General features: G+C 43.3%; 1 protein-coding gene across 1 annotated transcript in view; it reads right to left on the bottom strand.

Moving 5' to 3' along the window:
- LOC136586789 (macrophage mannose receptor 1-like) overlaps positions 1-23,938 on the bottom strand; it is a 298,478-nt gene that overhangs the window by 27,031 nt on the left and 247,509 nt on the right. Inside the window, exons 28-29 of the mRNA XM_066585016.1 lie at positions 21,561-21,728; positions 1,940-1,975 (exon numbers count right to left, since the gene is read on the bottom strand). Coding sequence (XP_066441113.1) covers positions 1,940-1,975; positions 21,561-21,728 — 204 coding nt within the window. The remainder of the gene's footprint in view (positions 1-1,939; positions 1,976-21,560; positions 21,729-23,938) is intronic.

The following is a 23,938-nucleotide window of genomic DNA, read 5'->3' as shown; positions in this document are numbered from 1 at the left end:
GATATACAAAGAAGACTGCAGTGGCGATGCCAGCAACGACAAGAATGACAAGAACCACCACACCAATGGTCATGCCGTGTGAGGGCTTCTCTTCTGTAAAGGAGAATGAGTTATAGAGTTATGCCTTACATAATACCTATAGACAGAAGACCCTCTACAGACTTAGCAAAGATTAACTTGACCTGATAACTTTTTTTGGCAATTTATTTTAGGGTGCTTTCACAACTGCGCTGGAAATACCGCTTTCCTTCTCCGTTCAGGAAGCAGTAAAGGGAAATACCCATGGCTGAACGACTCAGTCGCTGGACTGGACAGTCATTGGCTATAATATGGTCTGCCTGCTTTCTGTCCAGCTGGCAGGCTTTTGGACAGAACAAGAAGCGCTGAATACAGCGCTTTTTCTCCCGATATTTTCAGCCACATCTAAGACGGAAACTCTGGCCGGAGGCTCCAACGCTGATGTAAAAACAATCTTAAGACAACTCTCCGGTCTTGAACAAGCAAAGATGGCTGTAGTGCCTCTCTAACTATCTGATGCACATTGTGTACCATACATGGAATGCTGTGGACTGTTTTGGGCATCGGTACTCAGGAAGGACATATCAGAGCTTGAACGGGTACAACGGCGGCAACTTAAGTAATAAATGGAATGGGCGGACTACAATACCCAGAGAGGTTATCCAGATTGTGACTATTTAGTTTAGAAAACTAGATGGCTAAGGGGTGACCTAATAAGTATGTATAAATATATCAGGGGTCAATACAAAGGATGGGATCTCTCCCATCATCTCTTTGTACCCAGAGGGGGCACTCTGAAAACTGTGTATAAATAGATGATGGGAGAGATCTCTGTATTGTCCCTTGATATATTTATACCCAGGAATGTGACTGTAACAAGGGGGCATCTTCTATGTCTAGAGGAAAGAAGCCTTGACAAGGGCCATCCATTGCGTTGCATTTACCGTTTGACCTCCTGTGTGAGGGACAACATTTGTTCATGTGTGACTTTGACATTTGGAATAAAAAAGATATACTACCTCTGGGTGAGATCGCATAATCTCAACGAAGGATCACTAATACTGATCGGCAGGCTGTCTTGGGACTCCAATGGAGGAGGTCACACCCTATTTTTCCATCATTGGGGAACCTCCCCCTTCATAGTGAGTACCCAGATTTGTGTTACTGTTCTCTTATTTAAGCGCACGGCAAAATTATCTAATACTGTTGGTATCAAAATAGTGACAGCGTTGTCCCAAACAAATCCGCAACAATGAGTCCAGTAAAAAAAATCCGACATCTGTTAGGGCTCCTTCACACGGACGGATTAACGCTGCCTAATACGCGGTGGAAATCCACTGCGTTGCCCGCAGCTATTAGGTTCTATTAAACCTAATAGCACAATGCTTACGGTGCGGAATTCCACCGCGGAATTCCGCACCATAAAATCACCCGTCCTCACCCGCGGCATGCTCTATTTGCCGCGGATGTACGCGCGGACGGCTTCCATTGCAGTTAATGGAAGCCGTCCGTCACGGTATCTTCCGCTGTAGCACAGCGGAAGATAGCGTGAAACCGCTTCCCCGCCTACCGCAGCCGCGTCATATTACGCAGCCGGCGCATCATGTGACGCTGTGGGCGTGTCATATGATGCGGTCGGCGCCACGTGCTCTATTGCACATGCGTGCCGAAGCGTCATGCGGGACCTGGGACGCCGGATCCGCAGGTAAGTATTGGGGTCTCTGGGGGGGCGCCGTCACGGCCGTGTGAAGCCGGCCTTAATCATCCCTAGACATTTTGGGAGTGAGATGTAGAATAAATGTGCAGTATGTGCCTATGACTTCCTTTATGAGTGGTTGCTGTACAACTGCTGGTCTCCACTGAGTCTACAATTGCTCCTTCTAATATCACATACATTACTGCTAGATGTTATTTACTGTACCTGGTATCTCCACCAGCTTCTCCGTGGGCAGCGGAGCTGTGAACACAAAACACAACAGGTTACAAATGGGATTTTTGTGTATTTTAAAAGCAGATTAATGTTTGTATTCCACCGGGTTCAGTGATTTTGCATCCTTTTATAACTGCATTTATTTTTTCTTTTATTGTTTTATTGAAAATTAAATTAGCAAAAAAGTGACACCAGTTTTTTTTTGAGCAGTGAGCCGGCTCACACAATCGACCTATGTATGCATGCTGAGATCCTGGGATATGTGAACTATTCTGTAATATTTTTCAAGCAAGCAACAGATCTGTAATGCAGAGTAGAATGGAGATATGTAAGGTATTTAACCCCTTAGTGACCAAGCCTGTTTGTGCCTTAACCCCTTAGTGACGAAGCCTGTTTGCGCCTTAGTGACGGAGCCAAATTTTGGAAATCTGACATGCGTCATTCAACGTAGCATAACTCCGTAAAGGCTTTGCATATCCAAGTGATTCTGACGTTGTTTTTTTGCCACATGCTGTACTTCATTTTGGTTGTAAAAAGAGACTGATATAATTTATGTATAGTTATTAAAAGCGCCAAAATTGGGAAAATTTTGAAAAAATTGTCATTTTTTCACATTTTCAACTGTAATATCTCAAATATGTCCAAATATACTGTACAAATTTTTGATAAGATATATATTTCCATCTGTTTACTTTATTCTGAATGCACATTTGAAAAACTTTTGTGTTTTTTTTAACCATTTAGATGACGTACAAATTTAACATTACTTTTCAGCATTTTGAGGAACACTTTGTTTTCCAGCACCAAGCCAAGTTTGCAAAGGCTAATGAGTGTCAGAATAATAGATACCCCCCCAAATGACCCTATTTTAAAAACTACACCCCTTAATGTATCCACTGAGTGGTGTCATGAGTATTTTGACCCCCACCGTTTTTTTTCAGGAATTAATTAAATTTAGAGGAGAAAAAATAAAATTTCATATTTTTGCAAATATGTCATTTTAAAGACATATTTTTTTCCTATAGTGCCCATGAAAATGAGGATTGTCACCCCAAAATGGATACCCCCGTTTCTCCCGTGTTCATAAACATACCCATTGTGGCCCTAATCTTATGTCTGGATGCACAATGGGGTCTAAAATGAAAGGAGTAGTCGGTGTCTTTCAGAACATAAATTTTGCTTGAAGGCGTTTTAGGCCCCATAGCACTTTTGTAGAGCTCTTGAGCGGCCAAAACCATAGAGAACCCCCACAAATGACCCCATTTTGAAAACTAGACCCCTTAACTAATTCATCTAGGGGTGTACTGCATATTTTGACCCCACAGTTTTTGAATGAATTGTAGCAAAGCAAAAGGAAAAAATTGTGATTTTCGTTTTTTTGTCAATTCTGTCATTTTAAAAACAGCTTTTTTTGTACAGCACACACATGAATGGAGACTTGCACCCCAAAATGGATACCCCTGTTTCTCCCGTGTTCAGAGACATACCCATTGTGGCCCTAATCTAATGTTTGGATGCACAAGGGGGCCCAAAATGAAAGGAGTAGTCGGTGGTTTTCAGAACATAAATTTTCCTTGAAGGTGTTTTAGGCCCCATAGCACATTTGTAGAGCTCTTAAGCGGCCAAAACCAAAGAGAACCCCCACAAATGACCCCATTTTAAAAACTAGACCCCTTAACGAATTTATCTAGGGGTGTACTGCCCATTTTGACCCCACAGTTTTTGAATGAATTCAAGCAGCAAAGGGAAATAAATGTGATTTTCATTTTTTTGGCAATTCAATCATTTTAAAAACTGCTTTTTTTGTACAGCACACACATGAATGAAGACTTGCACCCCAAAATGGATACTCCTGTTTCTCCCGTGTTCAGAGACATACCCATTGTGGCCCTAATCTTTTGTCTAGATGCATAACGGGGCCCAAAATGTAAGTAGTAGTCGGGGGCTTTCAGAACTGAAATTTAGCATGATGGTGATTTAGGCCCCATTGCCCACTTGTAGAGCTCTTGAGCGGCCAAAACGACAGAGAACCCCCACAAATGACCCCATGTTGAAAACTAGACCCCTTAACGAATTTATCTAGGGGTGTACTGTGTATTTTTACCCTACAATTTTTGAATAAATCTAAGCAAAGCAGTAGGAAAAAATTACAATTTTCATTTTTTTGGCAGTTGTATCAATTTAAAAACTGTTATTTTTGTACAGCACACATAGGAATGAAGACTTTCACCCCAAAATGGATACCCCTGTTTGTCCCGTGTTCAGAACCATACCCCTTGTGGCCCTAATCTACTTAAGGACACATAGCTAGGCCTATAATGGAAGGAGCACCCGCTGGATTTCAGGGTACAACGGAATAAATTCCAGGCCCCATTGCCCACTAATAGAGCCATTGAGCGTCTAAAACGATAAAGAACCGTCACAAATGACCCCATTTTCAAAACTAGACCCCTTAAAGAATATATCTAGGGGTGTACTGTGTATTTTGACCCCACAGTATTTGAATGAATCTAAGCAAAGCAGAAGGAAAAAATTACAATTTTCATTTTTTTTGGCAATTTTTTCAATTTAAAAACAGGTTTTTTTGTACAGTGTACATAGGAATGAAGACATTCACCCCAAAATGGGGACCCCCGTTTGTCCTGTGTTCAAAAACATACCCATTGTGGCCTTAATCTACTTATAGGACACATGGTTAGGCCTATAATGGAGGGAACACCCGTTGGATTTCTGGGCACAACTGAATAAATTCCAGGACCCATTGCCCACTTGTACAGAATAAAAATTGACACCTTAAAAAAATCCTCCCTCCCCCCCCCCCACACACACTCTGCGCCCTTTTCGGCGTTCCCCAAATCTTAGATAAAAGTAATAATGTGAACTGTGTAGTATTTCCGAAGACAGGGGTAATTACGGAGGCTGGTTGGGATGGGCACATGGGGCAATAAAACCGGGTATCCCCCCTCCTCTCATGCTTTTTGGGGGTATTTCTTGACCTTAGCAGCAGGGATGGGGTGTAAAAAGTGGTGCTCTGTTAGTCTCTGTAAATTTGCGGAGGTTCGGCGGTCTCGCACAGAAGACGCTCAACAAGCTGCTCCAGGAGCTACAGGAAGGCGAGCGTTCCCGGGGCTTCTTGTAAATTGCGTATTACAGGTAGCGGTCTGAATAACGCCGGGCTCACCCAGCCGTAGGCGGAATCCGCTTGCGGAGGCCCGCAGCGGATCCCATGTGTTAGCCCGGCTGTGACCCTGCGTACGGCCGCGTAATGTACTGCGCATAACTGCCTACTCACACAGGCGGTCATTCGAAGTACTTTTTTTTTTGTTTGCATTTCCCGCACCGTCACTTAGCGATGACGTGGGTACCCGCAGCCCGTATGCAATGTAGTTGCGTGTGGACTGCGGTTATATCCGCGACCACGGAGCACAATGAGCTCTATGTTGCGGATATCCACAGTAAAAAAGAACCTGCTGCGTTCTCTTTTCTGCAAGGGGATTACGAAATTCCGACCCACTGTGAGCGGAATTGTGTAATCCAATGTGATTGATCTGCGTAATGGCGCGGATCAGACGCATGCGGAATCCGTAATTCCTATCCGGTCATGTGAGACCGGCCAAAGGTAGATCGCTACCTTTTTATCACGTGACCGTGGACCGCTCAACGAGGCCACCCGTCACTGCTCCAGGCTCTCGGCGACCGATGGTCGCTGGGAGCAAGGAGATTTTAAATTTCCTGGGCTCCCCGACTCCTGCGCATGTGTCCGGTGTATTGCCGGCGGTCGCATGCGCAGAATCCGGGAAAGTTCAGGGAAGAAGATTGCGTCGGGGTGCAAATACGGAGGCCTCCGTTAAAAAGTTTCATCTACTAATGGTTATGAATACAGTTAATGCTTTCATATGCATAAATGAATGCCATGTGCACAAGATTTACGTAAACTGCTAATACTTAAAACGTGATCTCTGTAACCTTTACCAGAAAACAATAAAAAACTATTGATTGAAAAAAAAAAAAGTTTCATCTCCTCTCACCGATCGCATCGGTGAGGGGAGATGAAGCTTCACCTTTTTTTTACTTTTACGTGATCGCCGTTATTCATTGGTTAACGGCAAACACGTGACCAGGAACCGCTCACGGCGGATCTCCGTGAAATCTCCAGGCTCTCGGCTAAGTTTTGTAGCCAGGAGCAGGGAGATTTTAAATTACGCTGGCAATCCACAGCTTTTGCGCATGCGTCCGCCACTTTGGCGACGGGTGCGTGCACAGAAGCTGTGGTAAGGTCCGCGGATAAATCCGTGGGCCTTAGATACGTCATTTCATCCTCCCTCACGGATATGATCCGTGGGGGGTGATGAGACGTAAGATTTTTTTAAACTTTTTTTTTACTTTTTACACTTTTTTTAAAAAACTTTTTTACACTTTTTTTTTTACTATATATGATCACTGTCATCCATTGGATGACAGTGATCATGTCCCCAGTGACATCCCTCTGCTCCGGGCAACACATGGCAGCCAGGAGCAGAGGGATTTTAAATTTCCCTGGGCTCGAGCCCCTCTGTGCACGCGCCCGATGATTGACATCGGGCGCGCATGCGCAGATGGTGACCTCGGGGATATATATATATATATATATATATATACACATATATATATATATATATATATATATATATATATATATATATACATCTCTTTAATTTATGTTTTTAGGTTTTTTTAGCCATTTAAGAGATGTACAAATTTAACGATGATTGTTAACATTTTGAGGAGCATTTTGCTTTCCTGCACCAAGTTAAGATTGCAAAGGCTGATAAGTGTCAGAATGATAGATAACCCCACAAATTACCCCATTTTAAAAACTACACCCCTTAATGTATTCACTGGGGGGGGGGGGGGGGAAGGGGGCAGGAGTATTTTGACCCCACAGATTCTTTTCAGGAGTTCATGAAATTTAGAGGAGAACAAATAAAATTTCATATTTTTGCAAATATGTCATTTTTCTATAGTGCACATGAAAATAAGGATTTACATCCCAAAATGGATGCCCCTGTTTGTCCTTTGTTCAGAAACATATCTGTTGTGGCCCTAATCTTATATCTGTATGCACAACGGGGTTCAAAACGAAAGGAGCAGCCGGTGGCTTTCAGAACAGGCATTTTGCTTGAAGGTGTTTTAGGCCCCATTGCCCACTTGTAGAGCCCTTGAGCGGCCAAAACGGCCAAATTCACCTAGGGGTGTACTGCATATTCTGACCCCACAGTTTTTGAATGAATCTAAGCAAAGCAGAAGGGGAAAAATTAATTTTTTTGTTTTTTGGCAATTATGTCATTTTAAAAACAGGGTTTCTTTTTGTACAGCACACATAGGAATGAATACTTTCACCCCGAAATGGATACGCCTGTTTGTCCCGTGTACAGAGACATACTTATTGTGGTCTTAATCCTATGTCCTCATGCACAATAGGGCCCAAGCCAAAAGGAACATCAAACTTCAACAGTCTTTGAACTTTTACATGATCGCCATTATCCACTGGATAACGGCGATCACGTGACCGGGGACCGCTCACTGCAGCCACTGGTCACTGCTCCAAGCTCTCAGCTACCTTTAGTAGTCAGGAGCAAGGAGATTTAAAATTTTCTGGGCCCTCTCTTGCTTCTGTGCTTGTATCTGCCATTTTGGCGACAGGAACATGCGCCAAAGCTAAGTGAGGATTCTGTCAGGGGACATTGCCAGTGGCCTGAGGTAAGTAATTTCACCTCCCTTGATGGATCGGATCTGGGACCCAGAGGTGAAACTATTTTTTTCTTTTATGTGACCGCCTTTAATCAGTGGATAACGGCGATCACGTGACCAAGAACCACGGTCCCCCCTGAGATCTCCAGGCTCTCAGTTATGTTTGGTATCCAGAAGCAAGAAGATTGTAAATTACCCTGGCAATCCACGGCTTTTGCTCATACTTCCCACATTTTGGCAACAGGCACGTGCGCAGAAGCAGTGGTATGGTCCGTGGATAAATCCAGGGGCCTTAGGTACGTAATTTCATCTCCCCTCACAGATATATGAACCAGATAATAACACGTTAAAAGACCTAACAGATATGTCCAATAACAATAAATGCATGAAGAAGAAACAGAATCTAACCTCTAGTGAAAAAACGACACTGAAACAATTAAGTAATAATACAGGGTTAACTATAAAAAGAGCCGACAAGGGGGAGGAATAGTTGTAATGGATGATAATCGTTATCAGGAAGTTTGTCTCAATTTACTTAATAACGATAAACATTACAAGAAAATCGGTGGAGATCCCACATCAGAGATAAACCTCTACATCAATTTATTAATGAAGCCCTACAAGAGGGAGGACTATCAAACAAAGAAGCAATCTGCACCAATCAGATAGAGCTGGAAATACCATATCCCAAAGATTCATAAAGACATCCACGACCCGCCTGGAAGACCCATTATTGCGGGAATAAATTCTGTAACCTGCCATCTATCTGAATACATTGACACAATACTACAGAAGTATGTATCAAACCTCCCCACATTCATTAAAGACACAGGACATCTGCTAGAATCAATCCCTAAATGTAACTAGAAACAAGAATATATATGGTGCCCATTAGATGTAGACGCTCCATATAATAACATACCCCATAATTTAGGTATAACAGCAGTCAAATTGTATCTAGATAATGATCCACTTATGCCATCCAATCAAAAGTATTTTAAAGCTAAATCCATAGATTTCATTTAAAAAAACAATTATTTTGTATATAATGATGAATTCTATATTCAAACTCACGGGACGGTGATGGGCAGCAAGTTTGCCCCATCTTTCATGAACCTTTAAATGGGTTATTTGGAAAAGGAAGCTTTTCAAGATGCAAGGATTAAATTACACCGGAGGTTTATAGATGATACTTTGTTAGTTTGGGAAGGCACAGAAGGCGACCTTACGTCCTCTATTGATGATTTACATATAAATACAATGAACTTAAGATTTACAGGTACAATTGAGAAAACGCAAATAATCCTCCTGGATATAGTTTTATTTTGTAGTAATAACATCATTCATACTAAAACGCACTTCAAAAAGGTTGATAAAAACAGCTATTTAGACTATACTAGCTGCCATGCGAAAAGCTGGAAAAATAACATACCATATAGCCAAGTAAAAAGAATTCATAGAAATTGCTCCTCTGAAGAAGAACTTGAGATATGATCAAAAATCAAAGAACGCTTCAAAGAAAAACGATACCTGGAAAGCTTAATAGAAGATATGAAACTTCAAAATAAGAGAAAGAAGTAGAAGATGGGACATCGGAGGAGTCCAGGAGACTACCAGCTATACATCTGACTAAATATAGCAGTAAAAACGGGGAAATAAGGAAAATTATAAGAAAAAACTGGAATATACTGCAGGGGGATCCATACTGTGAAAAGAGCCTAGAAAAAGACCCGAGGATAATTTTTAAAAGGAATAGAACTTTACACCATGCCCCCCCCCAATCCCGCTAGAAAAACAAAGAAGAGAAAAAGTGGGGTTAACCCATTTAACACCCAAAGTCAGCATCTAACACCAAGGGAGCTTCAAAACGCTACAGAAAAAGATGGAAATGTTGCCCACTTTTAGCGCACAAATGGAATAAAATTCAACAGGGAAGCGATACAACTCATATTAAACAGAATAAACCTTGTGAAACCAGTAATGTAATATATATGTTAGAATGCCCGTGCGGCAGCAGATATGTAGGCAGAACAACAAGTACACATCATGTCAGCATAGGTTTAATATAAAAATATTTCCATCAGCAGCACAGCGTTTCCAGGCATTTTGGGGAGATTCACAATCAGGATTACAAAGGGTTAATAGTGACACCGCTAGAACACGTAAAATCAGGATAGCGGCAATAAGGAGGAACAAAATGTACTAGATATTTCGTTTGAAGGCTTTAACCCCGCATGGATTTAATGAAATATTAGAAAAAAAGGAATCATAGATACATTAATCAGATATTCATAATCCCCCAATAGCTCCGTATTAATGACTTCTTATTCATCTTGTGTAATAACCTGCCACTAGAGATGAGCGAACGTACTCGGATAAGCACTACTCGTTCGAGTAATGTGCTTTATCCGAGTACCTCCCCGCTCGTGCTGAAAGATTCGGGACGCGCTGCGGAGCGGGGAGCTGCAGGGGAGAGTGGGGAGGAGCGGAGGGGAGATCTTTCTCTCCTTCTCTCCCGCCCGCTCTGCCCCGCTCCCCGCTGCGACTCACCTGTCAGCAGCGGAGCGCCCCGAATCTTTCAAGACGAGTACAGCGGTACTCGGATAAGGCACATTACTCGGACGAGTAGTGCTTATCCGAGTACGTTCGCTCATCTCTACCTGCCATTAATCCATAAATATACACGAACAACGCATTAACTATATAATACTAATTGTTTGCGATATCATTATTTAATACACTATTTAATATATTATCTATATATGTTTAATAATGAAATGTTTTTATGTGACTCCGAGGATTTTATATTATTTATATTTGCTATATTTATTAAATTAATTTTATACTGTATTCTATTTAAGATGTATTGGTGTTTTATGTCTTGAAAAGTAAGTAGTGCTCATAGTTGTTCAATAGAAAGGTGCAGTATATAGTGCCATATACAGGGATATACTACATACTCCCTCTGCGGAGAACTAGCAAATGCCTGTTTGTCATCCTTTCATGGTATGGTAAAGTTTTATGATGAACTGGAACGCACATAGTGTTCCAAAAGAGGTCATGTGATAACATGCTGCAGGGAGAAACCCCCCCCTTTTGATTACATCAGAGGGTATCGCGCGATGCCGCTGATGAACGCCTCGGCGTATTTGTGTATATATGTATACTTGACAAGTGTGTATTTTATGCTTTAAAAAGGCACGATGAAGTGCCGAAACGCGTGGCTTTAATAAATACTGGGACCAATCCACAAGAGGTTTTCCAACTCCGTGTAATCACAGCACTCTAAGTCCCCTGCAGCGCGGGGCTACTTTTTCTTAGTTTTGCACTTATCCATGAGAGGAGATGAAACAAACTTTTTTTTTCTATTCTTTTTAAACATTTCTTTTAACTTTTACTTCATCGGTATTATCCATTGGATAACAGCGATCATGTGACCGGGAACCGCATGCAGCAGCTCCCGGTGACAGCTCCCTGCTCTCGGCTACTGATACTAGCTGGAAGCAGGGAGTTCTTAAATTTCCCGGGCCTCGCAGGATTTTACGCATGTGCGTGACGTAATGATGCCTGGCGTGCCAGCGCAGAAGACCGGCATCAGGTCATGGTGGACGAGAACGCCGCGAGACATTGTGGAGGAAGGGCATGAGTATCCTCAGCTCCCCATACTGATCCGATCCATAAGAGGAGCTGAAACTTTATTTTACTTTTCATTCACTTTAATGCAATTGCGTGATCGGGGAGAGGGCTTCCCGTGGCACCCCATGACAGCTCCAGGATGTTGGCTACCTCGCTAACTGACAGCATGGAGCTGTCACGTCCTGAGCCTGCAGGGCTTTAATCCCCAGGGGAAGCTTGTTTTTACGGCTCTGGTCATTAAAACCCAGCATAGCAGGGCATAAAAACACTATGGGTTGATCACTAACCTTGGCTTTCAAAAAAATGTATTTCAATAAAGTTGATATGTATCACAATGATCTTTTTTCCCTTTTTGGTAGGAGTGCCACTCCTTATATTTGCGACACAAGAGGTTTTCTTTGCCAGCCATGGCTACACATATACACAGCAGTGTGGGGCTGAAGGATTTATCTGTTTTGGCTATACATTGTTGGTTTTATTTTCATCATTCGTTATATGGTGATGTAAGGTATTCTCTTGGATGACATTCATCTAAGGAGATACTTTATCCAGTTACCTTGTTTTGTTTTTTCTATCATTTAAATTTTTCATGTTTTTATTTTTTTGACATTATTCGGGCAATTTTCATATACAGTACAAGACAGTGACATTATTGTTGTTGCATGACCTACTGGCTGAGCACGGTGGGGTTATTCTCGTGTGCTATCCCCCACTGAGCCCTGACCTAGGTGTTGATGCACTATTTATCCATCATTTCTAGGACATTTAAATCTACATCTCGCACCCAGTAGGGGTCTCTTTTGATGATGGAGACTTTCGCGTGGCTCCTCCCATCCATGACGTGTCCAGTTTGGGCTTTTTTTCTGAAGGTGGCGCCGCGCGCATGCACGAGACTCCGCGGACGTTGAGGGAGTAGACGTAGTGAGCCATAGCCGGGATTCCCTTTGCTGACGGCGTCGCTCTACATCTAACTCCTCCTACCTGTGATGCAGCGGGTCTGGGTGTTCCCCGTCGGTGACCGCCCACGCATGCTCGAGTTATATCAGATCTCGTGAGATGTGCCATGGTGGAGTGTAGCCGGGCTTCCTTTGATGATGTATCAGGGATGCCTTTAATATGACGCCTTCCTGATTGTGAGGTTCCAGCACTCGTGGTTCTCAGCTGTTCACCCCTGTGACGGACTCTTCAGTGGCCCTATCACATGTATGTAATTTCTGGGTGCATTTTCATGTTTTTTGGAGATTGGGTCATCTGTTTTATAAATATGGAGTCTGTGTATTAAGGCATTAAGCTTGAAAAAGGCTGTTTTATCAGCCGAAACGTTGCTGTTCTGCCATTTTTTACCTGGATGGTTTAAATAAAGGTATGTTTTATACTTTGAGAAGAAGGATGTGAACAACCTTTTTGTTTATTCAATCTTCTGTGCCGCTTTGCAATCAATTTAAGGACTGTATCATTTTGAGCCCATTGAAGTCTGGACTCAGCTTAAGCGTGCACTGTTTTTTACCTTTCGCACCCCCACTAAGTAGTGGCATCTATATAGGAGTGCTGCTGTAACCTTACTGGTTTCTTAACTTTGTGAAAAAAACGCAGCCACTTCTCTCAGCGCCCTCAGCACATCAGACTCCATCATCTGTGAAAAAAGCCACGCTGATGACCTCCAACACCAGGGCAGACAAAGCTAGCAGTGAAGATGAAGACCCTGCAAGTTACAGAGAGCTGCCCATCACTAGAGACTTCCTCACCAGAGCACTGGAGCCTCTCATGAGAGAAATACAGGACTTTAGACAGGAGATGAGACAGATAGGAGAGAGAGTGGAGCAGCTGGAAACAACACAAGAGAAACTGGTGACCTACACCACAGCCGCTACCTCATCTCTCACAACCTGCCAAGGCCATCTAAATCGAATTGTCGACTGGCTGGAAGATCAGGAGAATCGAGGGAGGAGAAACAACCTCTGAATTAAAGGTGTCCCTGAATCCATCCTACCGGAGTCCGTCACTGGGGCAATAAGGCAGCTCTTTATCACACTGCTAGGTGACAACTACCTAGAGGAGATCATCGTAGAAAGAGCACACAGGGCCCTAAGACCGAGACCCAGGCAAGATGAACCACCCAGAGATATAATCTGCAGGCTGCTTACTACTAAAGTCAGAGATGACATCCTGAGAAGAAGCAGAACTTATGGAGAACTATTACTGGAAGGAGCCAAAATCTCAATTTTCCAAGACCTGGCCAGAGTCACCCTCTCTAAAAGGAACGTGGTAAGACCAGAAGCAATGGGATGAAACTAAAATGGAGGAGACACAAATTAGATATTAGAAAAAACTTTCTGACAATGAGGGTGATCAATGAGTGGAACAGGTTACCACGGGAGGTGGTGAGTTCTCCTTCAATGGAAGTGTTCAAACAAAGGCAGGACAAATATCTGTCTGGGATGATTTAGTGATCCTGCACTGAGCAGGGGGTTGGACCCAATGACTCTGGAGGTCCCTTCCAACTCTACCATTCTAGGATTCTATGAAATCCATTGTATTAGGTTTTATTTTCCTCCACTATTTATTCTGTATATTGTTTTGGTCACTTTTTCATTGTTTTTATTTACAAAAAAAATCATTCCTTCAACACTATTTTTGTTGGAAATATCTATCCCATTTAATTGTCTTGACAGCGAACTCAGACCAACCAGGGGGGTGCTGGATGCTTATCAACCTCTCCCCCACCCACCTTTCTAAGTAAATGTTATACAATTTATTCTACACTGTCATCTACAGACTGTTTGAGCACGGGAGCATTTTATCACCGTTTCTATACATTTTTGTCAAATTTTCCTGGACAAGTTCTACAGCGTGACCAGGAATTTTGATAAACTCTCTGAATATTATAGTCCACCCATTATTTATTACTTTAGTTGTCCCTCTTTAAACTCACTGAAGCTCTGATATGTCCTCCTTCAGTACTGATGTCCAAAACAGTCCACAATAATCCATGTGTGGTCTGAACAATGACTTGTAAAGCGAAAGAACAATGTTCAGGTCATGTGCCCCATGCCTCTTTTGATGCCTCCCATGATCCAATTTGCCTTGACAGTAGCTGCCTGACAAGGGTTGTTCCAGTTAAGTTCACAGTTAACTGAAATCCACAAGTAGTAATAATCTTTATTTGTATAGCTTATTTCGCAATGCTTTCAAGTGTGGGAGAACACAGACAAATACAAAAGCATACATATGGTAGACAATCAGTTTGAAACTTAGGGATGGGGGTGATACAGGAGGTACAGGAAGGGAGGGGGAGATAAGGCATGGGGGAAGACAAGCACTACGGTAATTACATGTAGAAGTCAGTTATTAGGAAGCAAACGGGGTAGGGACAGTAAGGAGGTACAGGTGTAGAGGTCATATGTGATAGGCAGGGTGAAAGGCGTGAGGAGCTGTGGGAAGGGGCAGGGGGACTAGGTTGGGAGATTTGGTATGTCTCCCTGAAGAGGTCTGTTTTTATGGCACATCTGAAATTTCGTGAATCAAGGATTGTCTGGATGCATTGGGGTAGTGCATCTCAGAGGATCGTTGTTGCTCTAATGAAGTCCTGGATGCGAGCGCATGAGGTTTTTTATTAAATGGGTGTTTAGTTTGAGTGTGTTAGCGGATTGGAGTGTGCGGGCTGGGTGTTGTACGGACAGGAGGGAAGCGATGTACGGTGGCGCAGCGCTGGTGAGAGCTTTGTGGGTGGGGGTGAGGAGTTATATTTTGTTCTGCAGTGGATGGGCAGCCAATGCAGTGACTGGCATAGTGCAGAGGCATCTGAGAAATGGCTGGATAGAAAAATGGGTCTAGATGCTGCATTTAGTATGAATTGGAGAGGGAAGAGTCTGGTGCAGGGAACGCCAATAAACAGTGAATTGCAGTAGTCGAGTCGGGAGTGGATGAGGGTGATGAGTGTCTTTAACATGTCCGTGGTTAGGAATGGCTGGATTTTAACAATATTTCTGAGGTGCAGGTGGCATGTTTGGGCCAGAGATTGAATGTGGGGGCTAAAGGAGAGGTCAGAGTCCAGTGTGACCCCCAAAGTAGTGGGTATGCTGTCTGGAGGTTATGGTGGTGCCAGATACTGATATTGAGATGTTGAGGGGAGGTCGGCTGGCTGAGGGCGAAAAGATAAGGAGGTCAGTTTTTGAGAGATTAAGTTTGAGAAAGAGGGAGGACATGGTGTAAGAGGCAGCAGACAGACAGTCGGTGATGTTTTGGAGGAAGGGTGCAGAGATGTCACGGGAAGAGGTATATAACTGGGCGTCGTCAGCGTAGAAATCGTATTGGAGGGTGAATTTGTGGATGGTTTGCCGAATTGAGACTGTGTAGATACAGAAGAGGAAGGAATCAAGGGCTGAGCCCTGAGGGACCCCGACAGTGAGAGAAAGTGGAGAGGAGATGGAGCGAGCGAAGGAGACGCTGAAAGAGCGATTAGAGAGGTAGGAGGAGAACCAGGAGAGAGCACTTTCCTTTAGGACAATAGAGTGAAGCATAGTCAAAAGGCGGTCATGGTCAACTGTGCCAAATGCAGTGAGAGGTCAAGGAGGATCAGTAGGGAGTAGTCACTTCTTGACTTTGCCGTCATCAGGTCATTTGATACTTTTGTGAGGGTGGTTTTGGTCAAGTGTATGGGGCGGAAACCTAACTGGAAGGGGTCAAGGAGAGAGTTGTCAGAGAGAAAGCGTGTGAGGCTAGAATAGACTAGACATTCTAATAATTTGGAGATAAAGGGGATGTCTGATATGGTTCAGTTGTTGGCAGGGTCTGTTGGGTAGAGGGTCGGTTTTTAGCAGAGGGGATATGATGGAGTGTTTGAATGAGGAGGTGAAAATACCAAAGGACAGGGTGAAGTTGAAGATAGTGGTGAGGTGGGTAATGACAGCTGGAAAAAGGGACTGGAGGAGGGGAGAGGGAAGAGGTTTGCAGGTGGTAGGGCGAGCAGCAGTAAACAGTCTGGATACTTCTTCCTCTGTCATTGGTTCTAATGTAGTGAGTAATTGGGTGATGGCTGCAGTGCTGAAGAGCCTGGGACGGGGCTAGCCATGCAGTTTTCGGAGATTTCTTTTGGGATGTTATCGATTTTTTTTTCTTTTAAATAGGCAGCTAGTTCTCCAGCACTGAGATCCATCATGGGGGCCTGTTATATGGGGCTTAGGACGGAGTGAAAGGTGTTGTAGTTTGGGGTTGTGGGATAGGTAGGAAACAAGGGAGGTGAAATAAACTTGTTTGGCACGGTGGAGGGCACCTTTTCTATGCCAGTTTTGTCCAGTGATTTCTTATTTAGTGTGTGATGGTGGCATGCATTTTCCTGTCCATGTGTATAACCTTAAATTTATCAGTGTTAAACCTTATTTGCCACTTTTCTGCCCAAGCTAATTTATCCACATCCATTTGCAACTGCATTCTGTCCCCTCTTATGTTTACTTTTTGAGCCCTTTTTGAATGTTGGCACCACATTTGCTACGTGCCAATCTAGCGTCATTATATATAAGAAACACTATCACATTACTTAATTCCTCTAAAACCGGGGCGGGGGGGGGGGGGGGGGGGATGCCATTGAGATCTGGCAAGTTATCTGTTTTAATCTTTTTAAGGTGGCTATTAGTGAAGAGTTTACGTTATCACTCTGCAGGGCCAGTACTTTCATTATTAATCTTCTTACTATTATATAATTGAAGAACAGTTTAGGGTTAGTTTTACTCTCTTTGGCAAGAAGTCTCTGTCTCCACCTTCTCTGCTTTTATCTGAAGGATAATGAAGGATGTAAATTCATTGAATTCATGAATGGGTGAGTGCTGCCTCTGATTGGCTGAGTGCAGGGACCAATCACAGGCAGCTCTCAGCTGCCTCTGATTGGTCACAATGCTCAGCCAATCAGAGGCAGCCCTTTCAGCAGAGCAGGAGAAGACCCTGTTGGATGCGCCTGAGCCCCAACAGCTGCTGAGTGGTGAGTATATATATTTTTTTATTTTTCACACATTTAGGGATGATTTTCAGGGAAGGGCTTTAAATAAAATCATTGCAGGGCTTGCCAACACCCCTTTGCTTTCAATGGAGGCAGCTGTAGTGCTGGCTCCATTAAATTCAATGGGAGAACATTGCGCTCCTCTGCCACAGCTGTCGCAGAGGATCATAATCTTCACTCTATGTTCACAATGGAGTCGGTGCTGCTGCCGCTGGCCACATTGAGCACAAGGTGAAACCCCTGGATGTGACAGCATCCAGGGGTTTCACATTCAAAAAACACTGATGCTGCAGTTACTTGTGTTTTAAAAAACGGTGTCCTATAATTTTCGCGGCAGGCAGTTTTGCGTATGTAAAATTTGCACATGTGACCGCTCCCATTGAAAAGCGTTGGTTCTATATAGATGTGGAACGCAAATGCAACTGACTGACGCACGTTAAAACGCCCGTGTGACTGAGCCCTAAGCAGTGTTAGAGATTTGTCTAGAAAAAATAGGGCTGTAGTGCATTTCTTTGTAGGAAGAAGCATACAAAGTGAGTTTTTGGTGGTATGACATAGCTTTTTATGAATAAACATTGCAGTGTACATTTAACTTTACAGCTAGCTATTTTAATCAATTGACACCAGTCATATACTGTTATTCAATACTAGGGATGCAATTAAGAAGTTACGAGCCATATGGCATAATTTTCATTTCTCATTTCAATGAGAATTTGGCTTGCTGTCCCAAGCTGGGCAATTGGAATCTGGCAAAATACCACGGTGGAGCTGCCCAGTGAACAGCTACTGTTGGCCTATCCTGAGGGTGAGCTATCAGTAGCCCATAACTGGACAACCCCCTTGGTACTCCTTACTCCCACTTCTTCTTGACCGTCAGGACTACTCGTCATACACAGGATCCTTGCGCAACTCTGTATTTAGTGTTCAAAATGGAGAGATCATGGCAGCGGGGAGTAATAAGCAATATTCACTAATAGGTATTGGATCACTTTTGTTGGTAAAAGGTCAACATTGGTCCCCATGTATCAAAGGGATCCGGTACTCATGATTTTAGCTACTGTGAGGATAATGTATGTTCATTGTAAGCCTTTACTATGGACAAAATGGATAATGTTGACCCTTCCAGATGGGCGGCCAACAAGTTTTTTTCAATAACAATTACAGGATGACAACAACTGTTTGCAGCTCCGGCTTGACTGCCACTTGCCTTTGAGTGGCCCTACAAAGTTTTGGAAATGGGTGGAAGACATTGACTTCATTAGCATGGACCTCCATGTGATGCTGAAACAGTTTGGACTCCACTATTTGAAGGCCTAAAGGGATGGTGATTCCCCTAAAGTTTTGGCCCAGAGTGGACTCTGGATTAGTATCACATGGGCGAACTGTATTTAATTAATTGATCATAGACAGTTGCAGCTAGGTCGGGCGCCATAAAACAGGTCGAGGCCATAAAAGTAACTACGTTGAATCCCGGCTATATTATTTTCACGAAGATTCAAAGGGGAGAGGAAATGGGAACAGTAACTACTGACCAGCCTAAATATACTCTATATTTTAAATCATAGAATGGTAGAATTGGAAGGGTCCTCCAGGGTCAATGGGTCCAACCCCCTCCTCAGCGCAGGATTCACTAAATCATCCCAGACAGATATTTGTCCAGCCTTTGCTTGAAGACTTCCATTGAAGGAGAACTAACTCAAAACTCGCGGACATGACTGAGAAACAGACATAACATTATGCCATTCACACTTATGAACTGGCAAAACCAGACTGAACAGCAGAACTACGAAATGGACTTCATGGTCATGGACAGACACAAACCAATGGCTGATAAATGCTCAAAACATGCACCAAGCATACCCACATGTATAAACAGATGAAATAGATACAATATTAGGTATTAGTTCATATTTTGGCCAATATACTTAAGCCTGCGAGTCCACTTCACGGGTCCTTGTTGTCTTGCTGGTCCCTACACTAGGGAGACAACTAATCCCAGGAAACCTGCCTGCAATGCGGGGCAATCGTCTCGATAGAGATGACTCTGCTCTGGAACCTAGGGACCTACCTCGTTCTAGATGATCTAGGACCACAGCAAGAAGACACAGTTCACACTACCAAGAGCTGCACAGACACGCAGGAGAAATCCGCAGACAACCAGCTCATTTATCACCACCAGTGAAACTATGTTGATGAAAACCCATATAATACAACAGATCCCAGCAGCGAACCCTAACAGTCTGTCTAAATGGTAAGCTCTGAATACATACTTTTCCAGAACTGCAGATAATTGACCAAGGACAAATAGTAAGCCTCATATAATGCCTATGGGCATGACCTATGAGATGATTTTATTTGCTAGATTACCTTGCTGCTGCCCAAACAGTGGTATATGTTAGTATGTTTTGTATTTTGTCACACTTAGGTATTCTCATGCAACAAACACACAGCTACAATTTAGAGCTACAGGGAATTCTGTGTACTAGTTGAAGTCTTTGATAGACCTTTCACACTGCTGAGTAATAGTGAAATAATAGCTCTGGGAGAATCACTAGTGGGGGTCTGGGGACTAGCAATAATTAATGGCAGGGTAATAAATGGTAAGCATGTGATATGGCAAGAGCATTTAACGTAACCTCATGGGCTTTTTGTCTTATTATTGGTGGATGCACAAGATACCTAAGAAGCTGTTCTACAGAACAGAGCTACAATTGATTGCATTTGATCATAATTTCCCAGTTACAGCTTCTGTACTTTTTGGTTTTGTCTACTTGCCTGTATACTTTGTAGTGTAATGGTAAATTGTATACTCTTTTGATGTTTCATACCTGATCTAATAGGTTATATAATAATTGGTTCACAGGCCCATCAATACACAGATGCGTAATTTATGTTACTCAAAGGAAATACGATTCAGATACGACTAAACGGTTACACCATGCTTCGTCGTGCTGTATCTGTCCCAGTACATGGCAGATATGAATCCTCTGCTCTCAGACCCAGGGTCAGATTTGAAGCCTTAGGGAAGAGCTGGGGCCACCCTATGTGCCTGTAACCAGAGGACCATGGATGACTCCTAGGAACGTCTATCTTCCGGGTTAGGTAAGGCAACACATTCCCCAGTGGTTAGCTCAAGTTTTTGGGATGAGAAAAGGAGGTCATATTGCTGCAGGTGTGTGTGTGATGGGGAAGGTGGGGGTGTACGTAGTATGATGAAGCAGTTGCAAAAGGGGGGACTGTTAGTGAAATGAATAGGACTCCATTTTCCCCAATTCATATAACAGTATGCTCCTTCCATTTTGTATGCTACTGTCGCAGTCAATGTTTTGTACTTTTCCTTTAACAAGATCTGCAGAAATGTACTAAAGAATAAAAGGGACCTTGGTGGCTAGAACATTCCAATCAAGGGATTGAGAAAACAAACTATTGCCCAGGCCATAGTGCCCTGTTCCTAATTCATTCTTAAGACATTCTATTGTTAAAAATCCCTGTAGCCGTATTCTGAGAAACCAATCATATATGATTTGACTGCACCTGCGAGAAGTTCTTTGGCATTTTAGATGTTAAATTCTTTATCATGCATATTTATATTTGTGGTTAGTTTTATCAACCAATGGTAATAAATTAATTAATGCATGTGCTTCTATAAAAACTGCTGCCTGTCAATTAATAAATAGATAACTTTTAGAGATGAGCGAGTATACTCGCTAAAGGCAATTGCTCGAGCGAGCATTGCCGTTAGCGAGTATCTCCCCCGCTCGAGACTGCAGGTTCGGGTGCCGGCGCGGGGGAGCGGTGAGTAGCGGCTGTCAGCAGGAGGGAGCGGGGGGAGAGAGAGATCTCCCCTCCATTCCGTCCCGCTCTCCCCCGCAGCTCCGTGCCCGCTGCCGGCACCTGAATACTGCAGTCTCGAGCGGGGGAGATACTCGCTAAAGGCAATGCTCGTTCGAGCAATTGCCTTTAGCGAGTATACTCGCTCATCTATAATAACTTTTGATCACATCCAGCTGTGTTGTAGTGTAGTTATTTCTGAGCTCGGCCTATACACATCTAACTGAATTTGGACCCCAGAAGCATACCATCTAGCAAATAGATTTATTTGCAATAACAGAATACATATCCGAATCCCAATAATAAAAATAGCCCCAAAAGTGTTGATGTCCTGTGTGATTTGTACTTATCTTTATTTTAGACATAAGCTTTACAATAATATGTCTCTAGAATTAAAAAAGTTATAGTTTTATATTTACTTACTTTTTAATGTCTTACATATGTACCCTTTGGATAAATAGCACCTTGCAATATCCCATGTTCCTTTTATGGCATTCATCATCAAACAGTCAAAAGACATATCTTTATCGGGTGCCTCATTGTTCCAGTTTACAAAGTCCACGGGTGTATTGTCCAACCAAAGCCACTCATCTAGAAACACAAATACAGAATATCCTACTTAATACAAGGTGCCCATTTCAGGACATGTTATATGTTGTAATATACAATGCATCAGGATCCAGTTGTAAACTACTGATGGCTGATTCTTAGGATTGTCCATTAATAGTATATCAGCAGGTGTCTGCTGCCTGGGACCCCCATCCACTGATCAGTGGTTTGCTAGGCTGGTGTCTTCATGCCCTGAACTGATTTTTGCAGGAAACAGACAGTTCCATTCCCACTACAGTGGCCAGATGTGGGATTACACACCAAGTTCCTATTCACTTCAATGCCAACTTTACCTGTGATACAAACCTTCCCCATTGCAGTGAGAATGGAGCCGTCTGTACAGAGCACAAGCACACCAGCCCGACAAACAGCTGATCAGTGCTTGGGCACCTCTAGCTCCGTGTGCTGAGCGGCCGGGATCTCTGCAGCGCATGAACAATAGCTCCCGGCCACCATTTACTGCTGTGCTCTGCTGTTTCCTTGCATAGAAGGGTATCTGTGGAGTACAAACAACAAAGACTTGCTCACACTGCTCCAGAGCTTTTCTATGCAAAGAAACAGCAGAGTGCAGAATATTAGCTGGCAAGGGCTCTGAGGGCAGTCCCAATACCGGAAAAAGTATTCTGATTCTCGCTGTATAATGTGGCCTAGCAGTTTCTTATTTTCCAAGTCATATCACTACAATCATTAAACAATCTTGACATGATCAACCTTAACATTGAAATCTTGCTCATGCCTAGGCTAAAATCTCAGTCCTAGCCTGGCATATGCACAGTACGTCTGTGAGCCAGCTGTCCCCAGCAGGGAGTGCATTGCGCATACACCACCCTAAGAACAAATGACGCATGCGTGAAATTTTGAGAGTTATAACATCATGAACACCTGCTGATTGCTGTCTCGTAGGGGAAAAGGCAGAAGCACTGGACAGGACTATGCAGGGAAAGCCATAGCACTTGCTAGTATTGGGACCACCCCTGGCATCTGCCAGCTAATGTACATATTAGATTAAAGGGATTGTGGCAAGTTATTAAGTTATTTTCTATCCACAGCAAAAGGGAAAACTTTATAATTGGTAGAGGTCTGACCACGGGGGCGGCCACCAATCCTGAGAATGGGGCCCATTTGGTCTTGAAGTGAATGGAGTAGAGGTCATGCAGGCATGCTCCATTCACTTCAATGACAGTGTAGAGACGTATAGGCTGGGATGTAACAGGCATGTCTTGTTCAAAATATGTGTTATATTTGCTCTGCCTGGAATAAAGCTGTCCACCTCCTAGCACTATGTGCACGTTCCCTTGTCACTTGGTAACCAGAAGCTATATATATGTGGGTGGTTTCAACTCTCCAAGAGAGAATGTGAAAGTTCAAGAAGCAGAGTGTACTAAAATAAGGCTCTCCCTGAAAACACTGAAAAAAGGAAGAAGTTTCTCCTAAAAGAGGAGCGAGGCGAGTGTAGTCTTTAGGTTACACAGACACCAGACCACCAGCACACCGAGAGAGTTCAGACAAACGAGCATCTTTTCAAATAAAGATGTGAGTTTACCAGCATTATAGAGGCTCAAGATTGCTTTGGAGAGGCACCATGTCACCACAGCTGCAACCAGGAACTTACCTGGCGTACTCCCCTGACTGCACCTGTGTTCCTGGTGTTGCAACAACTGGAGGATGATACAATTCCAACTGACCCGGAGGTGAAGAGTCACCTGCAGGAAATGGATCTACCAGGGAGGCCTCTCTCCTCGAGCCGTGACTTAGTTCCAACAGACAGTCCACTGATCTTGAGCCTGTCCCTATTTTCTCTGGCATTTAGGCTTTAAAACAGCACCAGAGATTACCCAGTAGAAGACAATCTCTGATTCTGTCTTTGGAGTGAATGGAGCAGTGATACTCCTGCACGATTCACTCAGGGACCAACCAGACCCCCGTTCCTGGGATCGGTGGGAGTCATAGTGGTCAGGCCCTCATCCATCACAAAGTTATCCACTCTCCGGTATGTAGGGGATAACCTTAAAATTTGGCACAACCTCTTTAAGCTTCATTTCCTCAGAAGTGAAAAGTGTATAAAGGGGAACAAAGGTATATCTCCACCCGTGTGTAACTGCTCTACCAAATGCTGGCAGAGGTTTGGAGGGCAACATTTTGATGATTGACTCCCTTTAATGGTTTTCACTGGAGAGTGACTTTATTAATTA

This window comes from Eleutherodactylus coqui, chromosome 12 (genome assembly GCF_035609145.1).
Source record: "Eleutherodactylus coqui strain aEleCoq1 chromosome 12, aEleCoq1.hap1, whole genome shotgun sequence".
Classification (NCBI taxonomy): Eukaryota; Metazoa; Chordata; class Amphibia; order Anura; family Eleutherodactylidae; genus Eleutherodactylus; species Eleutherodactylus coqui.
The sequence above is the reverse complement of the archived record's forward strand: the minus strand, read 5'-3'. Positions and strand labels throughout refer to the sequence as shown.